General features: G+C 46.3%; 1 protein-coding gene across 8 annotated transcripts in view; it reads left to right on the plus strand.

Moving 5' to 3' along the window:
* The window catches only part of LOC140419852 (uncharacterized), a 32,496-nt gene extending 19,502 nt beyond the window's left edge, over nucleotides 1-12,994 (plus strand). For 2 of the 8 annotated variants that reach the window (XR_011946042.1, XR_011946043.1), the window contains 2 exons: nucleotides 12,326-12,557; nucleotides 12,697-12,994. Coding sequence is in view for 1 of the 8 variants with exons in the window: in XM_072503908.1 (XP_072360009.1) it covers nucleotides 12,092-12,182; nucleotides 12,326-12,545; nucleotides 12,697-12,786 (401 nt within the window). In the remaining 7 variants the exon portion in view is untranslated. Of the gene's footprint in view, nucleotides 1-1,232; nucleotides 1,368-3,277; nucleotides 3,486-11,209; nucleotides 11,313-11,370; nucleotides 11,492-12,091; nucleotides 12,183-12,325; nucleotides 12,601-12,696 lie in introns of those variants that run through there. The other 6 variants (XR_011946039.1, XR_011946044.1, XR_011946038.1 and 3 more) reach the window with 6 other exon arrangements.
* Nucleotides 12,995-13,774: the final 780 nt, after the last annotated feature.

Raw genomic sequence — 13,774 nt, forward strand, 5'->3', positions numbered from 1 at the left:
GTATGGTCGGCACGGGCTTGGAGGGCCGAAGGGCCTGTTCCTGTGCGGTACATTTCTTTGTTCTTTGTTTGTTCTAATTCAGAATGTCCAAATTATCTCATAGCACATCTTTCAAGACTTGTGGGAGGAAACCGGAGCACCCAGAGGAAACCCATGCAGAGACAGGGAGAATGTGCAGACTCCGCACAGACAGTGACCCAAGCTGGGAATTGAACCTAGGACCCTGGCACTGTGAAGCCATAGTGCTAACCACTATGCTATCATGCTGCAGATTACACATAGTAAGAGCTCTTGGTGGCACGTGGGGGGGGGGGGGGGGGGAGGGGGAAAAACATATCAACATGAATAGAGGATTGGTTAGCTCACATTAAGCAGAGAGTAGGTATAAATGGGTTACGTTTGGGTTGGTAAGATGTGACAAGTGGAATGTCACAAGGATCAGTGCTGGGCCCTCAACGATTTTACAATATACATGAATGAGTTGGATGATGGGATTGAATGTATGGCGGCTAAATTTGCTGATGACACAAAGACAGGCAGGAAAGTAATTTGTGAAATGAACTTAAGGAGTCTGCAAAAGACAACAAATAGATTAAGTGAGTGGGAACAAATTGACAGAAGGAGCATAACTTGGGAAAATGTGAACGTGTCCACTTTGGCAGAAAGGGTTAAATAAAACAGAACATAATTTAAATAGAGAGAGATTGCTGAAGCATGAGGGACAGAGATTTCTGGGTGTCCTGGTACAGGAACCACAATAAATTAGTTTGCAGGTACAGTAAGTGATTAGGAAGGCAAATGGAATATTGCCATTTGTTGCAAAGGAACTGGAATATAAATGTAGCTATGATTTGCTACAGTTGCACAGGGCCTTGGTGAGACCATATTTAGAGCACTGTGTACAGTTTGGGTCTCCTTATTTCAGAAATGAAATTAATGCATTGGAAGCAGTTCAGAGAAAGTTGACTCCCTTGTTTCCTGGAATGAGGGGGTTATCCTCTGAGGAAAGTTTTGACAGGTTGGGACTGTATCCATTGCAGTTTAGAAGAATGAGAGATGATCTTATTGAAACATGTGAAATCCTGAGTGGAATTGACAGAGAGAATGCGGAGATGATGTTTCCCTTGTGGCAGAGACTAGAATTACATTTAAAAAGGATTTCCCATTGAAGACGCAGATGAGGATATTTCTTTCCCCTGAGGTCTATGAGTCTGTGAATCTCTCTTCCCCAGGGAGTGGTATAGTCGGGGTCATTGATGGACCACCATACAGCCGACCAACCTCACTGAAGTTCTCAACATGAGAGTTTTAAATGGATTTTCAATGGCTCCTCTCTTTATCCTGAACCCTCAGGAAGAGTCCAACAGGTGAGAGAAAACTCAGAGCTCTGGCCTCACAGTTGCCTAATCAGAACAGAGATGACAACTTGCCAACAGCTCCCAGGTTGTGCAGAAAGAGGAAGGTATTTGGCCACAAGCCCTCAGCTGAGAGAGATCTGCTTTCGCTTCCAGTGGAACTTTCACAGGCTGGCTGGAACATTTTAAATCGCCAGGCAGAGAGGTAATAGAGAGAGTCCAGACTTGCTGTGTGCTGCCTTCTAGGTGTAAATAGAAGTGAATTAAAATGGAGATTGCTTCTTTTCCTAGCCTTCCCTTCAGACGTTTCTGAAGGGTTCCACCAATCACAATGAAGAATGGGATAAATCTCGGAATTTTAGAAGAGCTGATTGACTGCTAGTCAAGTCCATCAAAATGACACCACGGGATCCTACCACACAGCACAGAGGGGAATCCCTTTGGCCAGTTCAACTGACAGCTTGCAGCGGGGGGGGGGGGGGGGGGGGATCCAAAGTCTGTAGTTCAAACCCAGAATCTGCAATGGTGCAGCAGTGAGCAAGACAGTAATAAAAAGGGAGACATGGATCAGGCAAGGATTTTAAAAAGAATCCTTACACATGGACTAATTACAAAGCCTGTCATTGAACCATCTGTACCCGCCCAAGCCACGTCAAACTCTCAAACAATTGTCTTCCCCACGCTCCATCCCCAGTACAGGGAGTCAGCATTCCCATGCCAAGCAGTGAAAACATGGTGGCCTTGACATCCAGGTGTTGTCTCGGATTCCAGGCACTCTTGTTTTCTGTCCTCTGGGAGCTGTTTATCTCCCTGTTCCCACACAGCAAGTCGTCTGTTCTCAGCTCTGCTCGATTTCTGCTGGAGTTTGGTCCCTTTTACACCTTTCAGATCAATAAAACATTTGGTCAGTGAAGACCCAAACCATAATTTCCCATCCTGTCACCTGTCAACCATCCTTACCCAGAGCGTAATCACAACAGGAATAAAAACAGAAGTGTAACAATCAAATTCAAAATAAATCCACAGCCAGTCATACAATTTAATTTAATGTTCACTAATTAGCAATAAAACCTGAAGCAGGATGTCCTCCAGGAATCTTACAGTCCACACCTAGAGGGTGTGTTGGTGGTGGTGGTGGTGGTGGTGGGGGGAGTCTTTCTGACCCCTCACTCAATGTCACTTCGTTATTTCCCATTTCTTTTCTGGCTCCGCCTGGGGTAACATCTACTCCATCTTTTCTTCTCCTGAATTAGCGCCGTGAGTTCTCAGTTACATTGGGACAGATGCTTCAAGGAACAGATCAAACATGGATGTGAAAGATTCTCCAGCTCTCTCTTTGTGGACAGTTCTTACTCAGTATTATTTCTCCCAAGCCCTTCATTGTCCCATTATCACTTTAATTTCACTCCCACTTTGCCCATGTCCAGTGTGTTTAATTCTATCCGGATTGTTTTAAAGTCAGTTTCTCTCTGGAGTGTGTCAATGTCTTGATGATGTCACAATGGTGTCTCAATCCCCTGGCCACATTAACCATTTCATCTCCTGCTGTGTCTCCAGTAGCTGTGTGTGTTTGGGACCCGGTCTTCAGTCCATTTCACCATGAATTTAGGCTTGTTATTTTTCACATGTAACAAATCACAACTGCACACCCACACCGGTATCCCAAAATCATGTCACATATTCTTAACTCTCAGATGCACTGATGAAAAGATCAAAGTGAGTGTCTGTCTGTCTTATCTCCCCTGTTATGGTGCTGATATTTCATGTCGTGGCCGGGCTTTCAAATGTGGATTTCTTTGAAACAAAGTTCATGGGCCAGGATGTAAATATTTCCAAGAGAAAGTGATCAACTTATTTATCTCGTCTACACATTCCAGACTTTCATTAGAACGTCGGAGGATACCAGATTGATATATTCCATTCACCCACACCCAAGGTAAATATTCCAATCATTTATTGTCCAGGACAATATTCCCAGTATCTTTCAAACAGAAATTAAACATTCCCATCTGATCCCAGGTATTAACATATTCTGTTTGTTTGTTCATGTCAGGCTGGGATTGTTCACCTTGGAGCAAAGGAGGTCGAGGGGAGATTTGATAGAGGTGGTCAAGACTATGACAGGTTTAGGTAAGATGGATAAAGAAAAGCTGATGGGACAAGGATGAAGGGGATAACATATTTCAGGTTTTGGGTAAGAGATGTGGGGGGGGGGGGGGCGGGGACAGTGGGGGATGTGAGGGAGAATATTTTGATGCAGCAAATGGTAATGATCTGGAACTCGCTGCCTGTGAGGGGGGTGGAAATGAAGACAATGGAGGATTTTAAACAGAAATTGGATTGATATTTAAGGGAACTAAATTGCAGGGCTACAGGGTTAGAACAGGGCACTGGGACTGACTGGTTTGCTCCAGAGCCAACAGGGAATCGATGGGCTGTATGGTCTCCTTCTGTGCCCTCATGGCTCTAATCTAACAATTTCAGCTGCTCCAGTCTCTCTAACTAAGTAACCCTCATCCCTGGTCCATTCTCATAAATCTTCCCTGCACCCTCTCTGAGAACTTCACATCTTTCCTCAAGTGTGGAGCCCATATATAGGGTTCCATTCTGGAGGGATAGAATTGAAAAGCAGGGAGGTTATGCCAACTTGTTTAGACCCAGGGTTAGACTACACTGGGAGCACTGTCAACATCTGTGATCTCCATTTAGAAAAAGGAAAAAAAGGCACTGGAGAAGGTGCAACAAAGATTCACAAGAATAATACCAGAACTGAGCATTTCACCCTCAGGAAAGGCTGGGGCTGCTTTTCTCTCTTAAAAAAAAAGACTGGAGGATGACCTGATGGAAATCTTTAAGATGATGAAGGGGTTCAATAATCCAGTAGGGATTTGATGAGAAACCTCTTTACCCAGCGAGTGGTGAGAATGTGGAACTCGCCACCACAGTGAGTGGTTGAGGTGAACAGCATGAATACATTGAAGGGGAAGCTAGATACATACATGAGGGAGAAAGGAATAGAAGGCGATGCTGATGGGGGAGATGAAGAGGGCTGGGTGGAGGCTCATGTGGAGCATAAATACTGACAGAGACCAATTGGGCCGACTGGCCTGGCCCTGTGCTGTAGACTCAATGGAACAGAAACAAATGTATTTATTTCAGATCTACCTGTAGTGGGGGAAAAACACTATTTACTATGCAGGATAAAATAAATGTCCTTCATCAGTTTCTGTGGATCATTTCAGTGGAAATGTGCTCTCCCAGGCTCTAAGAGCATCAGCCCACTGGAAGCAAAGTTGTGAGACCGGCCAGTCCAGCAGAAAGAAACCCTCCGACACTCCCACTTCACCAAGTGTCAGAATGAACAAGGTTTGATTTAGATTTGTCACGTGCACCGAGGTACAGTGAAAAGTATTGTTCTGCGTACAGTCCAGATAGATCATTCTATACATGAAAAAACAAAGGACATACAGAGGTTTTGGAGAACGGGCAGGACAGTGGAGTTGAGGCCAGGATCAGCCATAATCACATTGAGGGTGTTAGAATCGGGAGGCTAAATTGCCCACTCCCGCTCCTATGTCATGTGTTCCAGGGAGGAGATGATCTGGCTCATTTTGCAATCCAGCAACATTGTAGGCAGCAGATGAGGAACATATCAGTCATGATAGAATGGCAGAGCAAACTTGATGGGCCGAACGGCCTAATTCTGCTCCTGTATCTTATGAACTTCTAAAATACGCAATATAAATACATAGACATCGGGTGAAGCATACGGAGTGTAGTGCTACTCAGCAGAGAAGATGTGTGGAGAGATCAGTTCAGTCCATAAGAGGGCCATTCAGGAGTCTGGTAACAGCGGGGAAGAAGCTGTTTTTGAATATGTTCGTTCGTGTTCTCAGACTTTTGTATCACCTGCCTGATGGAAGAGAAAATAACCTGGGTGGGAGAGGTCTTTGATTACGCTGCCTGCTTTCCCAAGGCAGTGGGAGTTGTAGACAGAGTCAATGGATGGGAGGCGGGTTTGTGTGATGGACTGGGCTGTGTTCACGGCTCTCTGTAGTTTCTTACGGTCTTGGGACGAGCAGTTGCCATACCAGGTTGTGATGCAGCCAGATAGGATGCTTTCTCTGGTGTATCTGTAATAATTGGTAAGATTCAATGTGGACATGCTGAATTTCCTTAGTTTCCTGAGGAGGTATAGGCGCAGTTGTACTTTCTTGGTCGTAGTGTTGATGTTGGTGGACCGGGACAGATTGTTGGTGATGTGCACACCTCGGAATTTGAAGCTGTCAACCAGCTCCACCTCGGCACCATTGATGCAGACAGGGGTGTGTACGATATTTTGCTTCCTGAAGTAAATGACCAGCTCCTTAGTTTTGCTGACATTGAGGGAGAGGTTGTTGTCGTTACACCATGCCACTAGGTTCTCTATCTCCCTCCTGTATGCTGACCCATTGTTGTTTGAGATCCGACCCACTACGGTCGTGCCATCAGCAAACTCATAGATGGAGCGGGAGCCAAAATTTGCCACAGTCGTGCGTGTACAGGGAGTATAGGAGCTAAGTACGCAACCTTGTGGGGCCCTGGTATTGAGGACTATCGTGGAGTTGTTGTTGTTTATCCTTACTGATTGTGGTCGATGGGTCAGGAAGTTGAGGATCCAGTTGCAGAGGGAGGAGCCAAGTCCTAGGTTTTGGAGTTTTGATGTGAGCTTGGCTGGGATTATGGTGTTGAAGGCACAGCTGTAGTTAATGAATAGGAGTCTGACATAGGAGTCCTTGTTGTCGAGATGCTGCAGGGATGAGTGTAGGGCCAGGGAGAAGGCGTCTGCTGTGGACCGTTGAGGCGGTATGCAAATTACAGTGGATCAAGGCACTCTGGGAGTCTGGAGTTGGATGTGAGTCATGGCTAACCTCTCGAAGCACACCATAATGATCGCTGTCAAGGCCACCGGATGGTAGTCATTGAGGCACGTTGCCTGGTTCTCCTTTGGCATCGGTATGGTGGTGGTCTTCTTGAAGCAGGTGGGAACCTCGGAATCGAGTGGGGAGAGACTGAGGATGTCCGCGAACACACCTGCCAGAGGGTCAGCGCAGGATCTGGGTGCACAATCTGGGATCCCGTCAGGACCCATCGCTTTCCGAGGGTTCACTTTCAAGAAGGCCAATCTGACTTCAGAGGCTGTGATGGTGGGCCTGTGTGTGTCCAAGGCTGCTGGGGCAGTTGACAACCGTTTGTTGGTTTCCTGCTCGAAACAAGCATCAAATGCATTACGTTTGTTGGGAAGGGGTGTGCTGTTGCTGAAGATTCTACTCAACTTTACTTTGTAGCCCATTATGGTTGCCTGCCTTGAACACTTTCAGTCGGGAGTGAATCTCCCAATTAAACCATGGATTCTGGTTGGGTAACGTACAGACTACCTTCTTTTGCACACAATCTTCTACACTAACTGATGAAGTCTGTGACGGTGCTGGCATACTCGTCTAGGTTGGCTGCTGAGTTCTTGAATATGGACCAGTCCACTGACTCCAAGCAGTCGCGTAGGAGCTCTTCTGTTGCCTCAGACCAGCATTTGCACAACCTTCTCAACTGGATTCTCCGCTTAAGTTTCTGCTTGTATGCCGGGAGAAGGAGCACCGTCTTGTGGTCCGATTTTCCGAAGTGCGGTCAGGGGATGGATCATCAGGCGCCCTTGATGTTTGTGTGGCAGTGGTCAAGGATGTTGGGGCCCCTGTTGGGACAGGAGATGAGTTGGTGGAATTTTGGCAGTATACTCTTGAGGTTGGCCTGGTTGAAGTCCCGGCCACGATGAACAAGGCCTCCGGGTATTCTGCTTCATTGTTATTTATAGCGGTTACAATTCATCAAGCAGCTTCTTCACTTCCGCCTGGGGTGGGATGTAGACCACCATGATGACGGCAGAAGTGAACTCCGTGGAAGGTAGTATGGACGGTACTTCACAGTCGGGTATTCCAGGTCAGGTCCGGGGAGCAGTAGTTCGCCAGGGTCGCACATCCGAGCACCAGGAGTTGACGAGGAGACAAACCCCTCCACCCACTCCAGGTTCAGTCCTGGATGTGATGAACAGCAGGAATAACAGCAGAATCCAACCCGTCATCACTTGTGAACCCTTTGGTGACACAGCATGTTGGATGACTGAGTGAATCCCTCCCCACAGTGAGAGCAGATGAATGGCTTCTTTCCAGTGTGAACTCCCTGGTGTGTCAACAGGGCAGATGAATCACGGAATCTCCTCCCACAATCAGAGCAGGTGAATCAACTCTCCCTAGTGTGGACTCGCTGGTGTCTCCGTAATGTGGATGATGTTCGAAACGTCTTTGTGCAGTGAGAGCAGCTGAACCGTCTCTCCTCAGAATGAATGCACTGGTGGGACATCAGTAACTGTGAGCTTTTGAAACTCATCGTGCAGTCAGAGCATTTAAAGGGCCTGCTCTTGGTGTGAGTGACATTGTGGCTACACAGGCCGGATAACTGAGTGAATCCCTTATCACACACAGTGCAGGTGAATGGCCTCTCCCCGGTGTGAGCGCTCTGGTGTCTCTTCAGGTGGGATAACCGAGTGAATGCCTTATCACACACAGTGCAGGTGAATGGCCTCTCCCCGGTGTGAACTCGTTGGTGGTTCTCCAGATGGGATAACTGAGTGAATCCCTTCCCACACACAGTGCCGATGAATGGCCCCTCCCTGGTGTGAAGTCTCTGGTGGCTCTGCAGGTTGCATAACCGAGTGAATCCCTTATCACACACAGTGCAGGTGAATGGCCTCTCCCCAGTGTGAACTCGTTCGTATCTCCGCAGGTTGCCAATGTCAGTGAATCCCTTTTCACACTGAGAGCAGGTGAAAGGTCTCTCTCCAGTGTGACTGCGTTGATGCCATTCCAGCCCAGAGGGGCCTTTGAATCCCTTCTCACAGTCCTCACATTTCCATGGTTTCTCCATGGTCTGGGTGATCTTGCGTCTCACCACGTTGGATGATCAGTTGAAGCCTCGTCCACACACAGAACACCTGTACAGTCTCTCCCTGCTGTGAATGGTGTAGTATTTTTTCAGGCTGTATCACTGGTTAAAGCTCTTTCCACAGCCAGTGCTCTGTAACAGTCTCACACGGGTGTGCGTGTGTGTCTCAGTGTTTTTCCAGACACACCGATGTTTAAAATCTCTTGAAGCAGACAGAATAGACAAACATTTCTCCTTCTAGATTCAAAGGTCGATGATATTCGGTTCCCAAGAATTGAGTGACTCAGTCAGTTCCTGACGTGATATTTAGTTTGAGATATCGGCCTCAAACTCCTCTCGTTTTAACTTCCTGCAAAAAGATTTTTCAAAAATTATCACTGTCAGCACAGGATAGAAATTCAGAACAGACAATTCTAGTTTCTATCGAACATTCTTTCCTCTCTCACTTTCCCTGAAATGCTCTAAATCTCCATCCCACACACTCTCCCTCCATTCTCACTCTGCTGTATCTAATATTCACCCTCCCAATTCTCCTGAAGGTGCTGATTCAGGCTGATTGACAGACCCATGCTCACTGCTTCCTGTCCTGGACACAGAGGCTGCCAGGCAGATATATGTCTATGTTACTGGACGAAAAATGTGTGTAATATACGGACTGGATTCACTTCCTTTCCCTCCCAATTCTCATCAAGGTGCTGATCAACAAATCTAAACTCATTACAACCTGTATAAAAGTAGAGACTCTCCATCTCAGTATATTTACTGATTAGATGGGATGATCCTGAGGAAGAATTTTATTTAGTCACGGAGTGGTCATGAGCAGGAACTCACTGCCCACAAGGGTTGTGGAAGTCCAGATGATCAATAATTTAAAATAAAATAGGATGGTTACTTGAAGAAAATAAACTTGCTGGTGAACAGGGATATCGAGGGGAAAGGGACTGACTGGATTGCTGGACAGAGAGTCAGCATTGACTCGAGTTACCAAATGGATTCTGTCAGTGCTGCAAGGACTGTATGACTGGAAATATATAATGTAGATACAGTACTATATTACAAAACTAGAAATAATAATACATGTATTTTATGACACAACCATCAATAATATATATCATACATACCATATAACACTAGATATATCTCTATCCGATATAACATTTTTAAAAATTCATTTACGGGGTGTGGACATCGATGATCAGGCCAGCATTTATTGCCCATCCCTAGTTGCCCTTCAGAAGGTGGTGATGAGTTGCCTTCTTGAACCGCTGTAGTCCTTGAGTTGTAGGTACATCCCCTGTGCTGTCAGGGAAGGAGTTCCAGGATGTCGCCCCAGCAACAATGAAGGAAGGGCGATATATTTCCAAGTCCGTCTGGTGAATGACTTGGAGGTGAACCTCCAGGTCGTGGGGTTCCCAGGTATCTGCTGCTCCTGTCCTTCTAGATAGTAGTAGTTGTGGGTTTGGAAGGTGCTGTCTGAGGAACCTTGGTGAGTTACTGCAGTGCACATTATAGATGGTATACACGGCTGCCACAGTTTGCCAGTGGCGAATATTTGTGGAATGGGGAGCAGTCAAGCAAGCAGGCTGCTTTGTTCTGGATGGTGTAGAGCAGCATCTTGAATGTTGTTGGAGCTGCACTCAACCAGGCAAGTAGTGATTATTCTATTACACACCTGACTTGTACCTTGTATATGGGGGACAGGCTTTGGGGGTCAGGAGGTGCGTTACTCGCTGTAGTCTTTGACCTGCCCTGGTGGCCACCATATTAATATGGCTAGTCCAGTTCAGTTTCTGATCAATGGTAACCCTCAGGATCTTGGTTGTGGGGATTCAGTGATGGTAATGCTACTGAATGTCAAGGGGCGGTGGTTAGATTCTCCTTTGTAGGAGATAGTCACTGCCTGGCACTTGTGTAGCACAAATGTAACTTGCCACTTATCAGCCCACATCTGGATACTGTCCCGGTCTTGCTGAATTTGGACATGGACTGCTTCATTATCTGAGTTGTCGCGAATGATGCTGAACATTGTGCAGTCATTGGCAAACATCCCCACTTCTCACCTTATGATGGAAGGGAGGTCATTGATGAAGCAGCTAAAGATGGTTGGGTCTGGGAATGTGCCCTGAGGAACTCCTGGAACTGAGATGATTGACCTCCAACCACCACAACCATCTTCCTTTGTGCCAGGTATGACTCTAACCCATTGACTCCAGTTTAGCTAGGGCTACTTGATGTCATACTCGATCAAATGCTGCCTTGATGCCAAGGGCAGTCACTCTCACCTCACCTCTGGCATTCAGCTCTTTTGTCCATGTTTGAAAGCTGTAATGAGGTCAGGGGCTGAGTGACCCTGGCGGAACCCAAACTGAGCGTCTGCGAACAGGTTATTGCTCAGTAAAGTGCTATTTGATTGCACTGTTGATGACTCCTTCCGTCAGTTTGCTGATGATGTAAATAAACTGACAGGGAAGGAATTGGCTGGATTGAATTATGTCCTGTTTACTGTCCGCTTAAATGTCAGCCATCTCCTGGGGAAAGCAGCCCTTTAATTGAGAACATTAGAAAAGAGACGATCCTTTTAGCCAGACAAATAAATGTGTCAAGCTGAGGGAGCAAAGGATGTCAATGCCTTTAAGAGATTAGAGAGAGAGAGACCTGGGCCAAGCTTTGCAGAGTCTGCACCCTCCCTGGATTCACTTCCTTTCTCTACAGTTATTTGCAAGTCACCAATTGAAGGTCTGAATGAGAAAAGAAATGGTAAAAGGGGAGAAAAGAAAGCGTTTTACTCACAGATGTTGGAGACAGGAGTCTGTCTGCAGCTCAAGCTCATTCAGGGTTGGGGGAACAACAGCTTTGCTCGGCAGAAACCTCCATGTCCAGCTTCCACAATGAGACAATGAGGGAGCTCTGATTGGCGGAGAAGCAGGGTCCTTCCGGCCCTCCAATCTTCCTATTGGTCACAACTCAGCAGTGTCACCGGAGGTGAGCTCCCTCTGCACATGCGCACAGTCCCTTCTCCCTGAAGCATGCGCAGTCCCGGGTTGGGATGAGAGGGAATCATCGATAGCCGGAACTGCCAGCCGGTTGCCTGGAAAACTTGTCTCGAGGATGCGGAGGGGAGAGGGGAAAAGTGCACTCAAATGCAGTGACGTCTCCGCGGAGTGGATTTATTCCTATTGGCTGATCTAGAGGACGAGCATCTTTGTGATGTCACAATGTGGAGGGTGGACAATGAGTTTCAGACTAAAACTTCCTCCTCTGGGCAACATCTGGGAGCAAATCAATGTCTCCCCCTTTCATAAGGTCATAAGATATAGGAGCAGAATTAGGCCATTTGGCCCATCGAGTTTGCTCTGCCATTTGATCATCGCTGATCTCATCCTGGCCTTAACTCCACCGTCCTGAGAGTTCTCCATAACCCTTCAACTGATTAAAAATCTAACTCCACCCTAAATTTACTCACTGTCCCAGCTCCACCACACTCTGGGGTAGTGAGTTCCACAGATTCACAGCCCTTGGGAGAAGCAGTTTCTCAACTCTGTTTTGAATTTGCGACCTCTTATCCGAAGACTATTACTTCTCGTTCTCGAATGCCCCACAAGAGGCAGCAGCCGCTCCAAGTCTACTTTATCTTTCCATTTCCTGTCTCATTCTGAGGGGACATTGGTGACTTGCAGCAACTGAAGAGAAAGGAAGTGAATCCAGTCTGTATGTTGCACACATTTTGAGATCAGTAATATAGACATATTTCTGTCTTGCAGCCTGCATGGAGAATTTCAGGCCTCTGTCCAGGACGGGAAGCAGTGAGAATGGATCTGCCAGTCAGACTGAATCAGCACCTTTAGAGAATTGGTAGGGTGAATATTACATACAGCAGAGTGAGAATGGAGAGAGAGTGTGTTTGATGGCGATTTACAGCTTTAGAGAAATGAGAGAGGAATGAATATTTCATAGGCACTAGAATTGTCTGTTCTTAATTTCCATTTGTTTTACAGGATATTAGATGATGATTTACCGAAAAACAGACTTCAGAATTTGGAAGAGTCACTTGGTTATGGGCAGCATGATGGCACGGTGGTTAGCACTGTTGCTTCCCAGCTCCAGGGTGCCAGGTTCGATTCCCGGCTTGGGTCACAGTGCGAAGTCTGCACGTTCTCCTCGTGTCTGCGTGGGTTCCCTCCGTGTCCTCCGATTTCCTCCCACAAGTCCCGAAAGGTGTGCTGTTAGGTAATTTGGACATTCTGAATTCTCCCTCAGTGTACTCGAACAGGTGCCGGAATGTGGCGACTCGGGCTTTTCACTGTAATTTCATTGCAGTGTTAATGTAAGCCGACTTGTGACAATAAAGATTATTATTATTTATCAGGACCTGAATATCATCAGGAGCACCATCACTGCAAAATACACTTCTGGAATTAAGGATTGCCTGTCAGGCAAAGGAACAGAATGGAAGTAAACACAGGAACGAAGAATCACATTGGACTAGTTCCAGGAAAATTGAGTGACAACTTCAATGATGTAACCATGGAGTGTGATTTTTGATTGTGTTAAAAGTAAAAGGGCAATGTTCTATTGAGAGTTTAAGGGATACGTTCCTTATAAAAATAGTGTTTAGGCATTGTTGTTTCTAGTTTGTATGTTGCAGTAAAATTCATAAACTTGAAGTTTTTGTCTTATGATTCTTTAGTTTGTTCACTGGGTTTAGAATTTATCTTTTGAAGTTACTGATCTTTTCAGAGATCTTACACAGTTGGTTTTGAGTCACAAGTTTCAACTTCCCATTTAAGCCTCAGGCAACTTGCTGTCTCTCTGTTGCTCATGTCAATGACAGCCCAGTAACAGAGCTGAAGGCTGGAGATGCTGTGATCCCTTGTCGGAGTGGAATCAGTAGAAAGAAGAACCATAGTTTCTGGTTGAGCTTTGTGTTAGCTGTCCAACCATGATGATGTGCCTTTCACCACTGAATGGCCTCTCCCCAGTGTGAACTCGCTGGTGTTTCTGCAGGTCAGATAATTGAGTGAATCCTTTTCCACACTGGGAGCAGGTGAATGGCCTTTTCCCAGTGTGAATGCGTTGATGAATTTCCAGCACCAACGGTGCTGTGAATCCCTTCCCACAGTCCTTACATTTCCACGGTTTCTCCATGTTTTGGGTCTCCTCGTGTCTGTCCAGTTCGGACAATCAGTTGAGGCTTTGTCCACACACAGAACAAGTGTACGGTCTCTCCCCGCTGTGAATGGTGCGATGTTTTTTCAGGCTGTGAAACTGGTTAAAGCTCTTTCCACAGTCAGTGCTCTGGAACACTCTCACTCGGGTGTGTGTGTCTCGGTGCTTTTCCACTGATCTTTAAAATCTTTTGACGTTGACAGATGAGGCAAACATTTCTCCTTCTAGATTCGAAGGCCAATGATATTCAGGTCCCAAGGAATTGAGTGACTGTCAGA

The sequence above is a fragment of the Scyliorhinus torazame genome, chromosome 5 (assembly GCF_047496885.1).
Source record: "Scyliorhinus torazame isolate Kashiwa2021f chromosome 5, sScyTor2.1, whole genome shotgun sequence".
NCBI classification, from domain to species: Eukaryota; Metazoa; Chordata; class Chondrichthyes; order Carcharhiniformes; family Scyliorhinidae; genus Scyliorhinus; species Scyliorhinus torazame.